Source organism: Primulina huaijiensis, chromosome 10 (genome assembly GCF_012295235.1).
Source record: "Primulina huaijiensis isolate GDHJ02 chromosome 10, ASM1229523v2, whole genome shotgun sequence".
Classification (NCBI taxonomy): domain Eukaryota; kingdom Viridiplantae; phylum Streptophyta; class Magnoliopsida; order Lamiales; family Gesneriaceae; genus Primulina; species Primulina huaijiensis.
The window spans coordinates 19,552,630-19,570,551 of NC_133315.1; the positions used below are offsets into that span (position 1 = coordinate 19,552,630).

A 17,922-nucleotide genomic window follows, 5' to 3' on the forward strand; every position below is an offset into this window, starting at 1 on the left:
CTCTCGAAAAATATTTTGTGTTGAAAAGATTTTGAAAATATTACCCAAACCCTTAAAAAGTCCTCCGATTCGATAAAATTTGCGTATCGATAAAAATTAAAATCCTACGGGTAAAAATACCCAAAAATTCCCATTTTTGAAAAATAAACTTAAAAACGCTTCAAATTAATTTATAAAAATAAATCGGGTGATAAAATAATTTTCCTGAAAATTCTCCGGTCTCCGATCCTTGTTTGAACGTGAAATGCATCTAAAAACCCTAATGCATAAACTTTTAAAATTTCATGAATTAAATCCTATCATGCATGAATTATGCATAAAAAGCATAAAAATAAATAAACACAAACTAATAAAATAAACATGCATTTTATGCTTTAAAAGAATTTAATAACATACCAAAGAAATTTAATAATTTGCATGCATGTGGTTCACGTATACCTTCAAATTTTTCGGGACATTACAAATAATATATTTTTTGTTTATATTAAATATTAGTTCAGCGAATTATTAAATTAAAACCAAATAAATGATTACTTTTTTTCTTGTAACTTTATCGTCTCTTGATATTATTTTATGCTATGATTGTTAAAATATAGATGTATTATAGGGATGAAAATGAAATGAGTAAAATTCAAATATATTTAATATCTTTCGTTTTTATTCTCATTTATTATGTTACTCAAATATCATATTACTACCTACAATTGTATTTTTTTTCAAATTTGAATTTTTTTCAACGAAAGTATGAATATTTACCAAATTCTTAAAAGAACAATAAGAAAAAAGATTAATTAAGAAATTGAACATTATAGAAGAAATAAAAATACATTCGAAATTATTTATCTCAAGTGTCTCCACAACTTGAGAGAACAATCATGCATGGAGCCAGACCTTTTGAGGTGGAGTCTTTATCAATTCCACCCACGGGTTTACCTACGCAGCAGAGTCCAATGCTACAATTTATACCTTCAAACTCAATTAAGCAAAATGTAAGAGATGATACTTTGCCATCAGCGCCTGAAAAGAGTTGTACAGTGGACCCTATGACATCACAACAAGAAGTTGTTTTTAAGATATTATTCCCGAAATACCAAGTTGGTGCTATTATTGGCAAAGGAGGATCAGGTGTCAGGGCGCTTGAAAGTGAAAATGGCGCTTTCATACGTGTTGGGCGTGCTTAGCTGATTGTGATGAAAGCAGTAATAACTATTACTGCTATGAAGGTATTTTCAGTTTTCACTTTCACGACTCTTGTTTTGTTTACATGGGCATATGAGTTGATTTTTTCCCCATGTTTTGTGGTTGTGTAGAAGGTAGAGAGACAATACTCGCCTGCGCAAAAAGCAGCCATCCTTGTCTTCAATAGGTATATGGAGGTTCATGTGGAGAAGGAATGGGATTTGGATTCAGAAGGATCACCTGTATCTGCCTGATTTTTGGTACCATAAAATCAGGTATTTTGTTTGTTAGGGAAAAAAAGCGCAATAATTTCATAGATGAGAAAGGTAACCGGTGCTGCATATGGATTATTGGCGGCAACCAAGTTCCTAAGTGCGGCACGGAAAATGACGAATTTGTTCAGGTTCAATAATTTTGAATGCTTGGGGTTTCACTTGCTGTCTTCAACGTGGTCATTGTGCCTTGTGTGCAATGATTGTTATGTAAGTGTTAAATTGTTGTTGTATGATTTTTTCAGATAACTGGGGAGTTTATAAATGTCAAGATGCTCTCAGTAAGGTGACTGCTAGATTACGAGATAACATCTTGTCTGTAAAACCGTCTATTGGAAGTGGAACTATATAGAGCAATCCTTATTTGAGAGTAAGAGATCCTCTTCCACTTGGGTTGTATCCATCTTTTGGCACCTCCAACAATCTTAATGAGCTCAAGTCTTTGCCCCAAGGTATAGATCAACAAACTTCGTATAATATTGACGGGCCTCTTTCACCTAGTTTATTGGCATCATTGGTAAGAATTTTATGAAATTTTCACCATTTCCTCTTCTGTATCTATCTTTATCATTTTGCTGATTTTTTTGTCCGGTGAATGACTGTTTGCAGACAATTTCTAGAGAAAACCAAGGGCGTGCTATGGAAATGGACAGAAAATTACATTTGATTCAAGGTGGTGTTGAACTTGACAGGTTGGTACCATTTGACTTTCAAAACCCTAGTTATTTTACATTGTTATTTGTGACTAAAGTATTCTAGGTTATCTTTGTTATTTTTATATTTTGTTAGTGAGAAATATATTAAATTTCTGATGAGCTGAGTGTTCGTGAAAAATAATGTTAGGAATTCCTAAGTATTGGTATGTTATTTATGTTACCTTTGGTAGGCATGCCTTAGAGTGGCGAGGTGTTTTTCGTCAAGGTTAAAAAAGAAACAATTATGAACAGTTGAAGTACATCACTAAGTGATATTTCATGCTTGTGAAATTATGATATTAGTAGTTCTGGAATTTGATGGACGATAAGTAATCATGATCATGGTCAACTGGTTTGCTATCATGTTACCCTGTATTCTGTAATAAATCTGAGCATCATTTGATGGATTTTGCTTCGAGATTCTTTTTGTAATAATTGAGTGCTACTTGATATATTACACTCGTGGTTTGTACTTGCTTGCTTGTGACACTCTTAACCTTCATTAATAGCTTAACCACATTAATTTTTGGGATCTCCTTTTCACCTATGCATGTAATGTTAATCAAAGAAAAATGGATTGGCCTGTTGTAATATTGAAACTGGTCACGCCTGATCAAGGCTAAATACCGATTTTTATTTTATTCCTGACAACATTTTGTCAAAATAGGAGATTAATTATTACTTATTAGTTGTTACGTAGGATACCCTGAACTTTTTATGTATTTTTTTTATTTTAAGATTTATCATGGTCATGGCCCATCAATGTGTTGCAATTCTATTTAAGCTGGACATTTTCCTACTGTTATTATGTTCTACTCTTCTTGAAAGCATCATATTGTTTTGCTTCCACCAGTGTATCAGTCAGTGAGGCTTAATCTTAGCACCTAGATGCAAGGATATCATTGATAAACCGATTATTACAAGGATATCATTGATTTGTACATTTGAGTGAGCAGTAATCCCAAAATTCACTTCTTCGTAGAACAACCATCATTTTCATGGTTCATCATCTCTAATGAAAACTTATTAGTCTCTTGTTAATTGCAAGTGCCTTGCCCAAACTATTGACATGTTACACTGGATAAGATTTTGGTATGAAAAACTTATACAGAGGCGTACATCAAGATCTTAGCTTTGATCTTCACTGAAGTTTTGACCCAAGAGTTGCAATAACAGAATATGTGTTCGTGGAGATTCAGAGAACTGCATTCAAAGCTAAATAAGTTCATTGATAAAATAAAATTTTGAAATACATAAACAGATATCATAAGCCAACCACAGAGCATAATCAATATTTAAGAAAAACTAAATGTCGAACATTACATCCTAAAACAAGCAATGTAATGTGAATATGGTGATTGAGTGGGGATAATCCAACATGGATCTGAATCAATCAACCAAAACATTAAAAATGAATAATCATAGAACAAGCAACGCTAAGTGAAAAATAAAAAATGCGGGCCTAAATCAAATCAACAAAAAAAAAAAAGAGTACGAATCAGATCAAACTTTTCAGGTGAACTCGAAGCTGTACCTAGTAGGAGGCATCGCCTTGGGATTTATCCAGACGTTTGATCTCCTCTTTGAGTCGGCCCATCTCTTCTTTCACGTTCATCGTTTTTCTTAAACTGTGTTCCTCATATTGATTTTAGTTGTGTATGTATTAAAAAAAGATGTTACTTTATTTTATTAATTAACTAACTAACTAACTAACTTTAGAACGGAAAATTGAAAAGTAATATGATTAATCGAGCTGGTTTATAATTATAGTGGAAACTATAAACGAACATTATCTTTATCTCCTATAAGAATAAACACCTATCTGATTTCTATTTATAATAAGAACTAGAAATTAATATATATTATAAATAATTAAGACCGGAATCATCAACAATAAAAGTAGAAAATAAAAAAAAAACTTAACCAGCCATTCATATATTGACACGTATTATCACTGCAATTCCAATTTCGAATAAGCTTATACGATTCTTATTTTCGCCTCATTTAGGGTTTGCATTTCAAGCCACCAAGATCGAAGCTTCATTCCGTCTTTGCTCTGCCCCAAAAACCTCAAATAAACAATGTCTCGCCGCAGCCCAGGAGGTTGATTTTCTGATTCTTTTACTCTATATCTTCTCGTACGGCTCGCTATTGGTCCGATCTCTGACTCGGCCTTTGTTTTGTTTCATTTTCTTTTAGATTTATACATATATGATACTAAACAATTTTAAAGGTTTGACTTTTACGAATAATTTATGTTTGCGACCATTCTTAACCCATTTGGGATTTTCTACTCTCGATTGATTGCGAGTGTACAGGGTTTATGGTTCGGAAATATTTAGATGTGTGATTTGTACTTCTTGGAATAATGACTGCTTGGTTGTCAGTTATTTGATCGTCTAATATTTTCCACGTTTGATTGATTGGGGTAGATATTTTCTTCTCCACTCTCGTTGGTTATGGCTTAGGTTTTTAATGGATTTAATTGGGATCAGGCTCTGTGTTTCGGGCTATTGTGCTTAGCCTTATATTTTTTGTGTGTGTGTGTGTGTGTGTGTGTGTGTATGATTATATTTGGAGATGTAATTGAAACATTTGGTTTTGGGGAAACATTCATTTCCGAAATAGGAAAAAGAGGGTGGATAATGAATCCAACATACCCTTGTTTTTCTGAGAATATTTTCTTTTAAATTTTTGATAAATGTGTTGTTTCATGTGAGAGTGTATTCAATTGGTGGTTTGAATCTGTTACTGGAAACGGAACTCGAGTACTTATTCGTTTGTAATGTTTCAGTCGACGGCATTACACGCTCGACGTGTTAAGGTAGTTACGTTTACAGTCTCCCACTTGACATCATAGTATACCAGTATAATAAGTAGATGTGCATTTTCATTTCTATATATGGTTTTGATTAGGTATAGATTAATTTGGGAACCATTTAATGTTGAGTGCTAATTTTAAGAACAGTCCATTTATCGTCACCTGCTTAATTGGCTTTACAGGAAGATCTGCACGGCCAGCTCCTCGTGCAGCTACAGCTCGGAATCCACCTCAACCAGGTAATTTGTGCCAAACTATTCATAGTTATGCAGACATCATGTTTGCTTATTGCCTCGTTCTGAATATAAGAATTCCCAATAAAGCTGATTCACTCTGAATCGTGATTGATACAAGATAAAAAAATTCAAATATAGATCTTCAAAGAAAGTAATGAAGCATAAACTTAACCACCTCTAGGATTTAGTAACATCTGACCACCACAAACTAAACCACTTAAACAAATCATGATATCTTCTCTTGCGTGTTACCAACATTTTTTATACGTGCAAGCACACAGATACAAAAAAAACCCAACCGGTGTGACTGAACCCTGGAACTAAGCGATGGAAAATTATCTGTTCCACCGCTAGGTTGATTAACTAGCTGCTCTAGGGATACTGACATAATTATTAGTAGTTGTGGTAACCAGAAGTTAATTATATCTAGAATTCAATGACCAATTGTTGTTGGATATTAGAGATGTCTGTGCTTGTGCAAGTATATTAAACAGGAAGTACAGAAAGAAATTCCTCTTTAAATTAAGAACAAGAAAGTTCAAAAATCATAAGGTATAACCAAAAAGTTCTAGCGCGTTCCACATTCATCAATCGACAAGCTAAACAAAACTACAAACCTTCATCACGTCCATCATGGAAGTGTCAGAATCATATCCCATGTGAAATAAAAACTACTGCAAAAGCAAAAGGTTCAGTACTTGAAAAAATTGATGGGCCATAATTTAACAATAACAAATGAATTTTCAAGAAAAAACAAGAACATTGCATTCCTAAAATTATATCAGAAAGATCTCAACAATGAAAAAAGATTTGGAACCAAGATGTTTTTGGAAGATCAAAAAATGCAGCGACCATAATTAATAACCATCTAATTGCAATTTTCGGCTACTCAATTGATTAATAAATATTTACTTGGGTAGATATCTAGTTCAAGAGAGCTTGTTAATCACATATTCATATCTGACGATAAATCAGACCGTGCATTGATCCAAGATGCAAGAAGTTCCTGCGTTTCTAATTTTCCTTTTAAGGTGAAAACTATGTTTTATAATACTATTGTTGCACCATACTTGGCATAAAATTCACCGTTATCCCCATTCTTTCTATTCATTTACACGCTCATTCCATTCAGCAACATGGATGTAAGAAGTCTTTCACATCCGCCCCTATATTATACCCACCTCGATCGAGTGAATCAACAAAGATTGCTGACAGACACATACTAAAACTTCTTCTGACAAGTAGCACCGAGATATTGATACAAATTACTTCCAAAAAACCAAACAAAAACCCTTTAAGCCATGGTTTGTTATTTATACATGAATAATAATTTCCAATTTTACTTGACCGAATTAAATGTCCAACCCATCTCTTGCATTCGTAACCCCTAAGGAATCACTCGAATCCATCCTCAAATGAAACACGCACGAAAAAGACTAGATGATACAAAGTGGGAAAACCTAAAAAAAATCCCATGAATCTCTTTTTCCCTACGAACGGGTCAAATAAAATCTCAAAATTTGTAGGTTGGGGCTCCAACGATAAAGGAATCTTGCTACAAAACTAGAGAAAAATTCAAAAAGACTCGAATTTGTTTGCTCAACTTCAAACAAAAAGGCAAAATTCAAAGTCGTTCTGGTACACTATATCAAGAACGTGGAATCAAACAGGATAAAAAATTGGGGCAATTATTCCATTCACCCACTGAATTTAAAAGGGTAATAAATTGGAAGAGCTGTAGTCAGAAAACCAACCCGGAGAACCTACGCGGTGATCAAGACTAAAGCTTTTTCCCGCTGCTGGGTTTTCTAATGCAAAGGCTGAGACTTGATGCGATAGAGGTGTCGGGGTGAGGAGAGTGTTATTTATAAAGGAAGGAGTCGCTGGCTGAACCGAGTCAACAAAGAACCGGGCCAAGGCACGGTTCGCAGAAATTCTCTGAATCTCGGCTCTGTTTTTTCCACAGCATGAGAGAGACAGCGTGTCAGGGAAGAGGTCCAGCTGGATTTGGGCTTAGGTTTTAGTCTACAATATATTAATATTGGACTTTTAACTTCTTAATTGTTGAATTATGTAAGGAAAAAAAAACCAAAAATGAAACTAGATTATACGTAGAATTTAATTATAAATCGGGTATCCGAATCCGGTCTGGTGATAAATATATTACTCGACTTCAACTTGGAAAAAACAAATTCAGTCTGGAGTTAAATAAAAACTATTTATCTAATATATATATATATATACATATATATATATATATATATATATATATTTGGGTTACAAATTGGGTGTGGAGACTTGGGAGAGGTTAGGCTTCAAGCCGACCCGATTTGAAGAAGTGATATCTATAGTGTCGTTTGTACTAAAGCCCTGTGACTGATTCCTTATAAGTTGTAGGGTAAATTCTTTGAACCCTAGTAAGTAGACTGACCTCCCCTCTGCGGTTAAATTATTCGGCTTGGTTCGCCCAATTTAACTAATAAATTTATTATTTTTTAAATAAAAGATCTGTCTTACAAAATACGACCCGTGAGACCGTCTCATACAAGTTTTTGCCTTATAAATAATTACAATCATTCCAAAAATTCATCTTCCTCGACAAATTATTATTCATGATCAATCGTGGCAGTAGAAACAAACAGGGGAGCAGATTTCAGTTCGATCAAAATAATCGATTGAACCGAATTAAATTGAATTTTTTTAAATAAAATAATCAATTAAATCGGTTTGGTTTCAATTATGAATTTCGAACTTCAAGATAAACCGATTAATGTTTTTTTTTAAAATAAAATTATTAAGGCCTGAAGAAGTTCAAAATGATTTTGGTTGTATTGGGTCTAGCCTTTAAACTTCTGGGTATGAACCAACTCCAAGTCACCAACAACACTCATTTCAAGTTTCATATTCATCGATTTTGTTCTTCATCTCTATATCGTCCTCTTCCTTGTTCTCAAAATTTTAGCTTCTTGGATCAATTGAGTATTCGGAAATTGCAATTAGATGGTTATTAATTATGATCGCAGCATTTTTTGATCTTCCAAGAACATCCTGGTTCCAAATCTTTTTTCATTGTTGAAATCTTTCTGATATAATTTTAGGAATGCAATGTTCTTGTTTTTTCTTGAAAATTCATTTGTTATTGTTAAATTATGGCCCATCAATTTTTTCAAGTACTGAACCTTTTGCTTTTGCAGTAGTTTTTATTTCACATTGGATATGATTCTGACAACCCTTCCATGATGGACGTGATGAAGGTTTGTAGTTTTGTTTAGCTTGTCGATTGATGAATGTGGAACGCGCTAGAACTTTTTGGTTATACCTTATGATTTTTGAACTTTCTTGTTCTTAATTTAAAGAGGAATTTCTTTCTGTACTTCCTGTTTAATATACTTGCACAAGCACAGACATCTCTAATATCCAACAACAATTGGTCATTGAATTCTAGATATAATTAACTTCTGGTTACCACAACTACTAATAATTATGTCAGTATCCCTAGAGCAGCTAGTTAATCAACCTAGCGGTGGAACAGATAATTTTCCCTCGCTTAGTTCCAGGGTTCAGTCACACCGGTTGGGTTTTTGTGGTAGGTGGGTGTGTATCTGTGTGCTTGCACGTATAAAAAATGTTGGTAACACGCGAGAGAAGATATCATGATTTGTTTAAGTGGTTTACAAAACTTGTTTATTTGATTTCATTGATATTATTTTCCATTTTTCTCGGTAGCAATGTTTGGTGTTATTCTGTTGGCATGTGAGGAAATGGCGAATGAACTACTTTTCAGGATGTAGATGAATTACTATTATGGTTAGATGTTACTACATTCAAGTTATGGTTACATTTATCTACTTCTTTACTGGCAGTAAAGATATATGCTTGACTGATTATTTTGTATCAATTAATAAATTGTAATCAAAACTCTTCAAACTGATGCAGCTTTTTGTGGTGGTCAGATGTTACTAAATCCTAGAGGTGGTTAAGTTTATGCTTCATTACTTTCTTTGAAGATCTATATTTGATTTTTTTTTATCTTGTATCGATCACGATTCAGAGTGAATTAGCTTTATTGGGAAATTCTTATATTCAGAACGAGGCAATAAGCAAACATGATATCTGCATAACTATGATATTTATCAGATTTTTCGTATATGTACTTGTATCAGCTAAGTAGGTAGGGTGAAATAGGTGATAACTTCTTTCATTCTTCTCTAGTGCTGTTAACACTCTACAGATGTTTGTCTGTTGTTCATCTTCTAATGCTTTTTCTCTGGTAAACAAATTCCGACACCAAAGATGATGAGGATGAGTATGAGGAAGGTGCTGGGGGAAACCGCCTTCTGGGATTCATGTTTGGGAATGTCGACAACTCCGGCGATCTTGATGTTGATTACCTTGATGAGGTGGTACTTCATTTATTTGCGACCTTGTTGGCCCAGTCGACACTAAAGCTAAAGAATATAGTAGATGATAAAGAACATGTTGCTTTCTTTCTGTTTTCACCCCATTAGTTAATATGTTGTGTATATTGGTTGTTGCGTGCATGATTATGGGTGATATACCAAAAGCTAAAGTTTTATCATTGCCTTAGAAATGCATGCGTACATAGCAGTCATATAAATAATTACAAATTGTTTCGGAGATAACTGAATTTTAGAGTTAAAAATAATTAATGTTCACATGCATTCAAATATTCAGCGCTATGCTGCTATCAGTCAGAGGCTTGTGGAAACTAGTAGTGTAAGCTGTTCATGCAAAAGTCACAAGAAGTTTGAAACGGAACGTTGAGTTGAATCAGTATTCCAAAACAGCAGTAGTTGTTTCTGTGAAATCATACCAGAAACGAATCATGTAACTCGAAGTTCAAGTGGAGAATCATGCTTGATGTCGCAAAGCTGATTAAGTTGTTTCTTTGAAATCATACCTGAAACAAATCATGCCTCTTCTCTCACTCTCTCTATGTATGCATGTGCATGTGCTTGTGCTTGTGCTTGTGCTTGTGCTTGTGCTTGTGTGCAAAGTATGACTAAATGCTGACTGTTCATTTCAGGATGCAAAGGAGCATCTTGCTGCATTGGCGGACAAACTTGGTCAATCCTTGACAGAGATAGATGTATGGGTTTCCATCCATATCTCAATCGTTGTTTTGAATGCAGTCATGGATAGTAGGGCCTTTGATTTGTAGTCGGTAATTCAGTCATCTTTATTGTTCATAAGAATTCCCCCTTGAATTTCTGATTTAACAATTGTTCCTTTCTGTTTCAGCTCTCCACAAAATCACCACAAACACCATCTGATGGTACTGATCAAGGTAATGTCTGCACTTTGAGGTACCACAGACTCAATTTTTTAGTTTCAGCTAATATGGCTACTCCTTTTCTCATAAATATGGTTGTTTTTTTTAATGTTCTTGATTATTCATTAGTTTTCGAGGCTTAAAATTTAGTTGCATTATCTACTTCACATAATATAATTCAAAGTTAAATTTCTGCAGTGGCTAAAATTATACTGGTTTTAAAATTGAAGACCAGTATAACATGTAGATGGATTTATGGTTAAGGCACACACTTCATCAAAGAGCTACACCTTAGCTTGTGATAGGCGCAAAGGCGAACCTCGCCGAGTCTTGAGCCTAGGCACTTACCTTGTTGGTTTATTATATAAGTATGTGTTGAAACATTTGATTGCTTTTAATTTTTACTAGTTGGTTCTTTCATCTAAATGGTCCAAGGATAGTTGATTAAAAAAATATAGTTATGCACAGGTTGTGAAGTTGTTGTGTTACACTGAATAATTTGTGGATTTGTATAATGTACACAGATCATAAAGAGATTATGGCTTTGCAATGCAAAGCGTGAGTGTTGTACACATACATTGTATCAGAGTAAGGTGGTGATCTTTTTGTCATAAAAACCTGGCCAAATTTTGTGACTCGTGTTTCTGTTTATTTTATGATATCTTTATAAATAATAAGGTCGTATAATTATTTAAATTGTTGTGGATTTAGATTCGTATATGAGGTCAATGAGTCATTCGAACAATAGATTTTAGCTCAATTCAGATGAAAGCTCCTACCTGGTCCTCATGTACCAGAAATAGATGTCATTAGATATGGTTTTATGGATTCGTTGGGGCCTAAAGTTGCAGTCTATCTGAAAACTACTGATTTACGTATGTAATTTGTTTAGATTAGGTATTTTACATGGAAAATATTCCAGCACCTTCATCATAATCTCTAATTATGTCCCAGTGTTAGTGGTGTTATATATTCTCGTAAAATAAGAAGAAGTCATCCAGTGTTGTTCCCGAAAAAAGACCAGACTTTTGGTGTCAGGGTGCAGCTGTTACAATTTAGATAACTAATCAATGGCCATTTTCAAGCATTTAATTCCATCGTTTGTTTTGAACAACCAATCTGTAAAAGAGTAGGCCCCCTTTGCATGCATGATGTGGTAGAGAATAATTGTGATCCATGGAATTACTTGGGTGGTTTGGTTGGAGAGAAATAGAAGAATTTTTGAAGAAACTACGGAAGAATGCTGGGAAAAAATCAAGTTCACAACAGTAAACTGGATTCGAACGGATAAAAACTTTCAGGGATTGTCTACTTTTGATATTTCTAGAGATTGGTCATATGTGTATTGTTAAAAATTAACTAATTCATGGCAGTGGATCACTAGTCCACTTCTTGTAATGTAAAATTCTCATATTAATAATATTGTTATGTTTCTTAAAAAAAAAAAAAGAATAACTCATTGTGATTCATTGCTTAGCATGCTGTGTGGTGAAGCGTCTCTTGGATTGTACTCGATGTACATAATTCTCCTGCTCTTTCATGCTTCTTATAGCTTATGTTGAGCTATATGTACTTAATTGTAGCGGTTGATGTCTTATCCAGAGCAAGATGTTGGATATCATAATCAATTTTGGAATTTTTAGCTTTGTCAAGGTTTAATTAATGCAATTGGCAATGTCCTTGTTTGTATAGTTGCCTGATTTTGAATGGCTTTCCTTCACTCATTCCCCATGACAATTAGATTATGACAAGAAGGCAGAAAATGCTGTTGATTATGAAGATATTGATGAGCAGTATGAAGGACCAGAGGTACAAGCTGCTACGGAGGAGGACTATTTGTTGCCCAAAAAGGATTTTTTTTCCAAAGAAGTTTCAGTAACTACTTTGGAGAATGCAACTTCTGTGTTTGATGATGAAAATTACGATGAAGATGATGAGGCTGAGTTGGAAAAGCAGGCCATGGCGGTGGACAATGATGAAACTCGACACTTTTCTCCGTCAGGTTTTACTTTCATTGACAATTTAACTGGAAATCAGTATCATATTACTATTTCTTTTTTTCAACAAGTTGGTAGCCGAATAATTGTTTTACTTCCTTTAAATTAAATCACGATGAACTTAATGAATGGTAGCCGAATAATTGTTTTACTTCTCTGTTAACAAGTTGGTTGACCAAACAGTGTGGTCATCTCTAACCGAATCATTGTTTGGTTCTTACGTGAGAGGAGGAAATAGGACGCCATTTGGTTCTGCAATGGAGGTTTGCTTTTGCGATAAAACCCTGGATCAAAACTTTGGTAAATGAAGCACGCAAACCAATTACGGCGCTGAATTGTTGTTCTATCTTGGCATTATTATTAATCAAAGTGGTTCTTGGTGGCTGCAAAAAGCCAACTAGCACATGTTTTTGTTTCTTTAGTGGATAGATTGGTCAAAAATATATTACAATTTTTTCCCCGAGTAATTTGGTCATATTTGATTTACTATTGCTCGCATATGTGAAATTAACTTTTTGGAACTTCATAGCAGTAGGAAGAGGTACATGTTTTGAGAAAATATTTGATGCTTGGAGAGAGAAGGAAATATATTGGGTTTAATTGTAGTTTTAGTGAATGTGTATAATCTAAGACCTTTTTAGGTTTATTTTCTTCTTACAGGGAAGCTGAATCACAGTCATACAGAGCTTTCTCAAGGAGAAAGTCTTGCTGAAGCTATTCAGTATGAGGATAAACATGAAATGGAAAATTTGGACACATATATTGTAGGTTCTGAGGAGGTCAGTTGCATGTATGTTGAATTTGATTCCTAATTAAGGATGTCTTCCTAAATTATATTTTCTTTTCTTTCCGTTTAAGGCTTGTTGCTGAAATATCCAACAGTTGTGTTTTTTTTTTGTGGTTATATTTTCTACTTGGTATTTACTATTTTGAACTTTTTGTTCAATCACACCTCTACTGTTTCTATTAAAATAATATGGTATGGAAGATGTCTTAATGGCAAATTGTTCCCGTTACGTCCTTGCTTTCTTTGCTTCTGGAGTTCGGATAAGGATGCTCTCCAGCAAGTGGACAACCAGTAGCCTTTTAACCATCAACAGCTAATATTCACCTGTTAAAATATGGTTCCATACTTCCATTTCTTCTTTGATGCATGAGTTGTTTGGATACTGAACACACAAGTGTTTGTTTTCTGGACATGCCTAGAACAAGCAAGACCCCGTTTGGTGTCATTTTTGTTTTAGTGGATCCATTGCCATTACATGAGAATGCACTGGATTTATCTTATCACCGTAAATGATTCTTTCTTTGCTTCGTTTTCTGCTGTTTTTGCTTGTACGATATTCTTGATTATAGTTGTTTGTCATGGCTGATTATGGAACTTGTGCCTCGCACTGGTGGTGGCATTAGCACTTCGTTTGAACACTGCCAGTTTGTTATATTGTTTTTTTCAACTTCATTGCTGTAAACTGAATGTGCTTTGTTCCATGTTTTTATCTAAAATTAGGGTGAGTTTTTGGGCAAGTAATTTCAACGTGCTAGAAGAGGCATTGGTTTTAATACCTGTATCTTTTAGTTATTTCATGATTATGAATATATATTATCTAAAGAGTGATTTTGGGGTAAATAAATTTTAAATATTATTAGAGGCTAGGTTTTAGTTAGTTTAAGTATGTAGGGGATCATTAACTTTTTTCCCTGTCTTTAAACCCTCATTTTTAGGCTTTTCTCTAGGATTCCTATTAGAATCTGTGGTAGAGATCTGCTTTTGTGGACCTAATTAGGTTTATGTGGTTGGTGAGGCAATTGTTTAAGATTGTTTTTCAAAAGAACTCAATTAAAGTGAAAAGAAAAATGTCTTTCTGTATCTGGTCCACTGAAATTGAAATTGAAATTGAAATAATAGAGAAGGTTAATTGAATGGAAGTGCATTTAGTCTAAGCAGCTTGTTATGTGAATGGGTTCGTCAATATTTTCCTTTAGCCAGTGTTTTGGTGTGGCATACGTAAAAAAGTTCTCCACCAGAAAGTTTTTTTTCCCTTTGAGCCAATCGAATGCCGGCATAAATGAGAACAGGTTAAATTTCCTGGAATACCAAGTCGTTCCCAACCCACACTATTCAAAACATGACCTCATGTTAGATACTTAGATATGCCTTGGTTTATGGTAGTTGGAAAGTGAAATTAAATGCCAGCTTGCCTTGATTTTTAATAGACATATGTGCGACTATATATAGTGATCTATGGTGAAAAACATTGCGGGATAACACATCATCTGTTGTCTTCTTTTAGTTGTATCATAATTTTTGTTTCTCCAGGAAGTTTATGCTCTTTGTTTGAAGAATTCGTATCCTAATTGGCGCCTTTGCACTTGGCCAAGCAGGACACAAATGTTTCTGAAGAGCCAATTGATGGTGATCGGTCTCCGATGCTTCCTGTTCTTTATGTAGAGGATGGAAAGGCCATATTACGATTTTCTGAAATTTTTGGCATTCATGATCCAATAAAAAAGGCAGAGAGAAGAGACCGCAGAAATATAATTCCTAAAGGTATGCATGGTTTAGTTCAACTGTCTTCTTGACCTACACGACAATGTAATCTTTTTTGGCATGTTTCTGAGCTGAAATTTGTTGGCATTTAAATTGGCTTTTTCACTATTACTAGCTGTGTGAATGTGATAAATTTGGTATTGCTTTACATTTATCGTTGATTTGTTTAACCTGAATGGTGCTCTAAAACACAGCAACTATTCTGTTCACAGAGAAATTCAAGTCATTTCAAGCCTCTGCAATTGTCGAGGAAGATGAAGAGAATTATTTAAAGGCGCCTTGCCAAGACTTTTCTTGGATGAAACCATTTCATTTTAAAGATGAGCTCGCCTCATTGGATGATGGGAGGGAGTTAATGAAATCTGGAATTGGTAGGGGAACTGGAACAATGGCTGTGGGACTTGATCACCGTAGAAAGGACTGTTGTGTTTCTTCTGAACCATTGCGAAACCTTCCATCAGTTTCTATTGGTCCAGAATGGAACTCACCTTTGTCACCCATTTTTTACCCTTTTGATCAGCAAGATTGGGAAGATGAAATTATTTGGAATAATTCTCCATCTGCAAGTGGGTATTATATAGAGAGTTGTGAGCTCTCTGGACCTGATTCCGACTCACTTGCTGACAACGATAGAGAATTGGAAACGCCAAAAGTTCGGAGTGAACTTTATGATATGGATCATGATTCATTTCAGAATAGTTGCGTAAGCGTAGAGCCTTTTAATTCTGAAGAACTTTCCCAGTTTTCAAACCTTTCCCTCACGGAAAGCAGATATCATCCCCAACTCTTAAGGTTAGAGTCTCGATTAGATAAAGATAGTTCAAACGTGGAAGGGGCAAAAGATGGTGCTGCTGAGACAAAAGGCAGTGATGCCATAAAGTGTTTTGCTAGCCTTAGTCTGCAAAACAGAACTTTAATGGAAGGTTCTTGGTTGGATGACATTGTATGGGAGCCACATCAGTCTTTTGCCAAGCCTAAGCTTATTCTTGATCTCCAAGATGAACAGATGCTTTTTGAAGTTCCAAATTCCAAGGACGTTAACCATCTCCGATCTCATGCAGGGGCGATGATTATTTCCCGTTCTGTTTTACCAAGTGGGGATTCGCCCGAGCTTCAAGGTCATGGAGTCCCATCAGCTGGGCGGTTCAATATCTCGAATGATAAATATTATTCTATCAGGAAATCATCGCAGCAGTTGAGATCACATTCCAAAAAACGTACGGTTCATGGACTCAAAGTCTTGCATTCAGTACCTGCACAGAAGCTACAGACAATGAAAGCGAAGCTAAGCAAGTAAGAAGGCACTTTTATCTGTTGTTACTTGTTTAATGTATGATATGATGTTTCATTGTTGAGTGTATCGAACTTCTACTTTTCTCTCTCCCTTCAACAATAGACCAGATGGTTCTGCTTTTAGACAATTCCAAAGTCATATGTTTGCTTGTTATTACAACAGTGATATGTTATCAACTACATTAGGTTGGCATTACTTTCTGATGCCATTATACTGAATTTGGATATGCCTCTAGGTTTGCCTGAATAATTTATTCTAATTTTGGCTTTTTGTGTAGTGTGCACATTTTAATTTTTACTGCGCTTATTTACCATAAAAATTCTTCTCATTTTTTCACCATTTTTTTCTCATTTCTTTGCATTCTCATTTTTCGGAAACCATTTTTTCCTCATTTCTTTGCATTCTGGCATTGTGAAGCAATTGCTCTTTTGCAGCAAAGATATTGCCAATTTTCATCGGCCAAAGGCTTTATGGTATCCCCATGATATTGAGGTGCCATTAAAGGAGTATGTGAAACCAACCACTCATGGCACAATGAAAATCATAATGAAAAGTTTGGGAGGAAGAGGGAGTAAACTTCATGTGGATGCTGAAGAGATCATTTCCAATGTGAAGGTTAAAGCGTCAAAAAAACTTGGTATATTGTTCCTCTGATGTCCACAGTGATAATGCCTATCTTCTGTATGCCTTGTTATTTGATGTGATACTTATGTACTGGTTAATGTGCGCACTTTAGTCCCACTACTATCCCCTTTACAGAAACATGAATTTTCTCTCTGTTGTGTACAGATTTTAAACTATCTGAGCCAGTGAGAATATTTCATTCTGGGAGAGAGCTTGAAGAGAACAGTTCTCTTGCTGAGCAAAATGTTAGGCCAAACTCAGTGTTGCATCTTATTCGAACAAAAATACATTTGTTGCCGAGGGCACAAAAGGTTCCCGGTGAAAATAAGTCTCTACGTCCTCCTGGAGCATTTAAGAAAAAATCCGATCTCTCAGTAAAAGATGGTCATGTTTTCTTAATGGAGTAAGTTATCAAGTACTTTCATGGTTTTTGTATTTTTCTTTCATCTTATTCTGTATTCATATGAATGAAACTACTGTTCGATTGGCAGAATATTTTCTGCCCAAATTCATGAGTTGTCTATTTGGGGTTGTATTATTTTTCTGTAAAGGTCACGATTGGTTTTACTTTTGAGACAAAACCGCATTAGTTTTAGGTTTTAGCTTATTCCCATTGTATATTTCTGATGTAGGTCTTGGTTTCTATGGTTTTTTTATGATGTTTTCTAAATTGTGGTTTACTTGGAAGTGACTTATGTCTCAAGTTCCAGACGAATGTTTATGATGATGTCATATTTAAAAACACATGTTCAATCAATTTTCAATGATAGTTGATCATGTTGAATGAGGTTTTGGTTGCACAAGATATTCATATAATTTTGTCATTGGTTATCAACATGATGTACGTTAATTGCATAAAATAAACTTCTAGACAAATTTTATGCGTTCCATTTACAATTTGTAGGCTCGCGATTTCTATGTTCCAGCTAGGTATTACATGTTAGTAGTAATCATAAAACTAAC

General features: G+C 34.7%; 1 protein-coding gene and 1 pseudogene across 1 annotated transcript in view; both read left to right on the forward strand.

The window, feature by feature from the left end:
- The first annotated feature begins 851 nt into the window (after nucleotides 1-851).
- On the forward strand, nucleotides 852-2,622 carry LOC140986849 (KH domain-containing protein HEN4-like; annotated as a pseudogene).
- Nucleotides 2,623-4,134: 1,512 nt separating this feature from the next.
- The window catches only part of LOC140986848 (transcription initiation factor TFIID subunit 1), a 29,146-nt gene continuing 15,358 nt past the window's right edge, over nucleotides 4,135-17,922 (forward strand). The window contains exons 1-11 of the mRNA XM_073455216.1: nucleotides 4,135-4,532; nucleotides 5,069-5,206; nucleotides 9,497-9,603; nucleotides 10,251-10,313; nucleotides 10,466-10,511; nucleotides 12,238-12,498; nucleotides 13,154-13,272; nucleotides 14,876-15,041; nucleotides 15,236-16,334; nucleotides 16,770-16,972; nucleotides 17,125-17,362. Coding sequence (XP_073311317.1) covers nucleotides 5,089-5,206; nucleotides 9,497-9,603; nucleotides 10,251-10,313; nucleotides 10,466-10,511; nucleotides 12,238-12,498; nucleotides 13,154-13,272; nucleotides 14,876-15,041; nucleotides 15,236-16,334; nucleotides 16,770-16,972; nucleotides 17,125-17,362 — 2,420 coding nt within the window. The 5' untranslated portion in view covers nucleotides 4,135-4,532; nucleotides 5,069-5,088. The remainder of the gene's footprint in view (nucleotides 4,533-5,068; nucleotides 5,207-9,496; nucleotides 9,604-10,250; nucleotides 10,314-10,465; nucleotides 10,512-12,237; nucleotides 12,499-13,153; nucleotides 13,273-14,875; nucleotides 15,042-15,235; nucleotides 16,335-16,769; nucleotides 16,973-17,124; nucleotides 17,363-17,922) is intronic.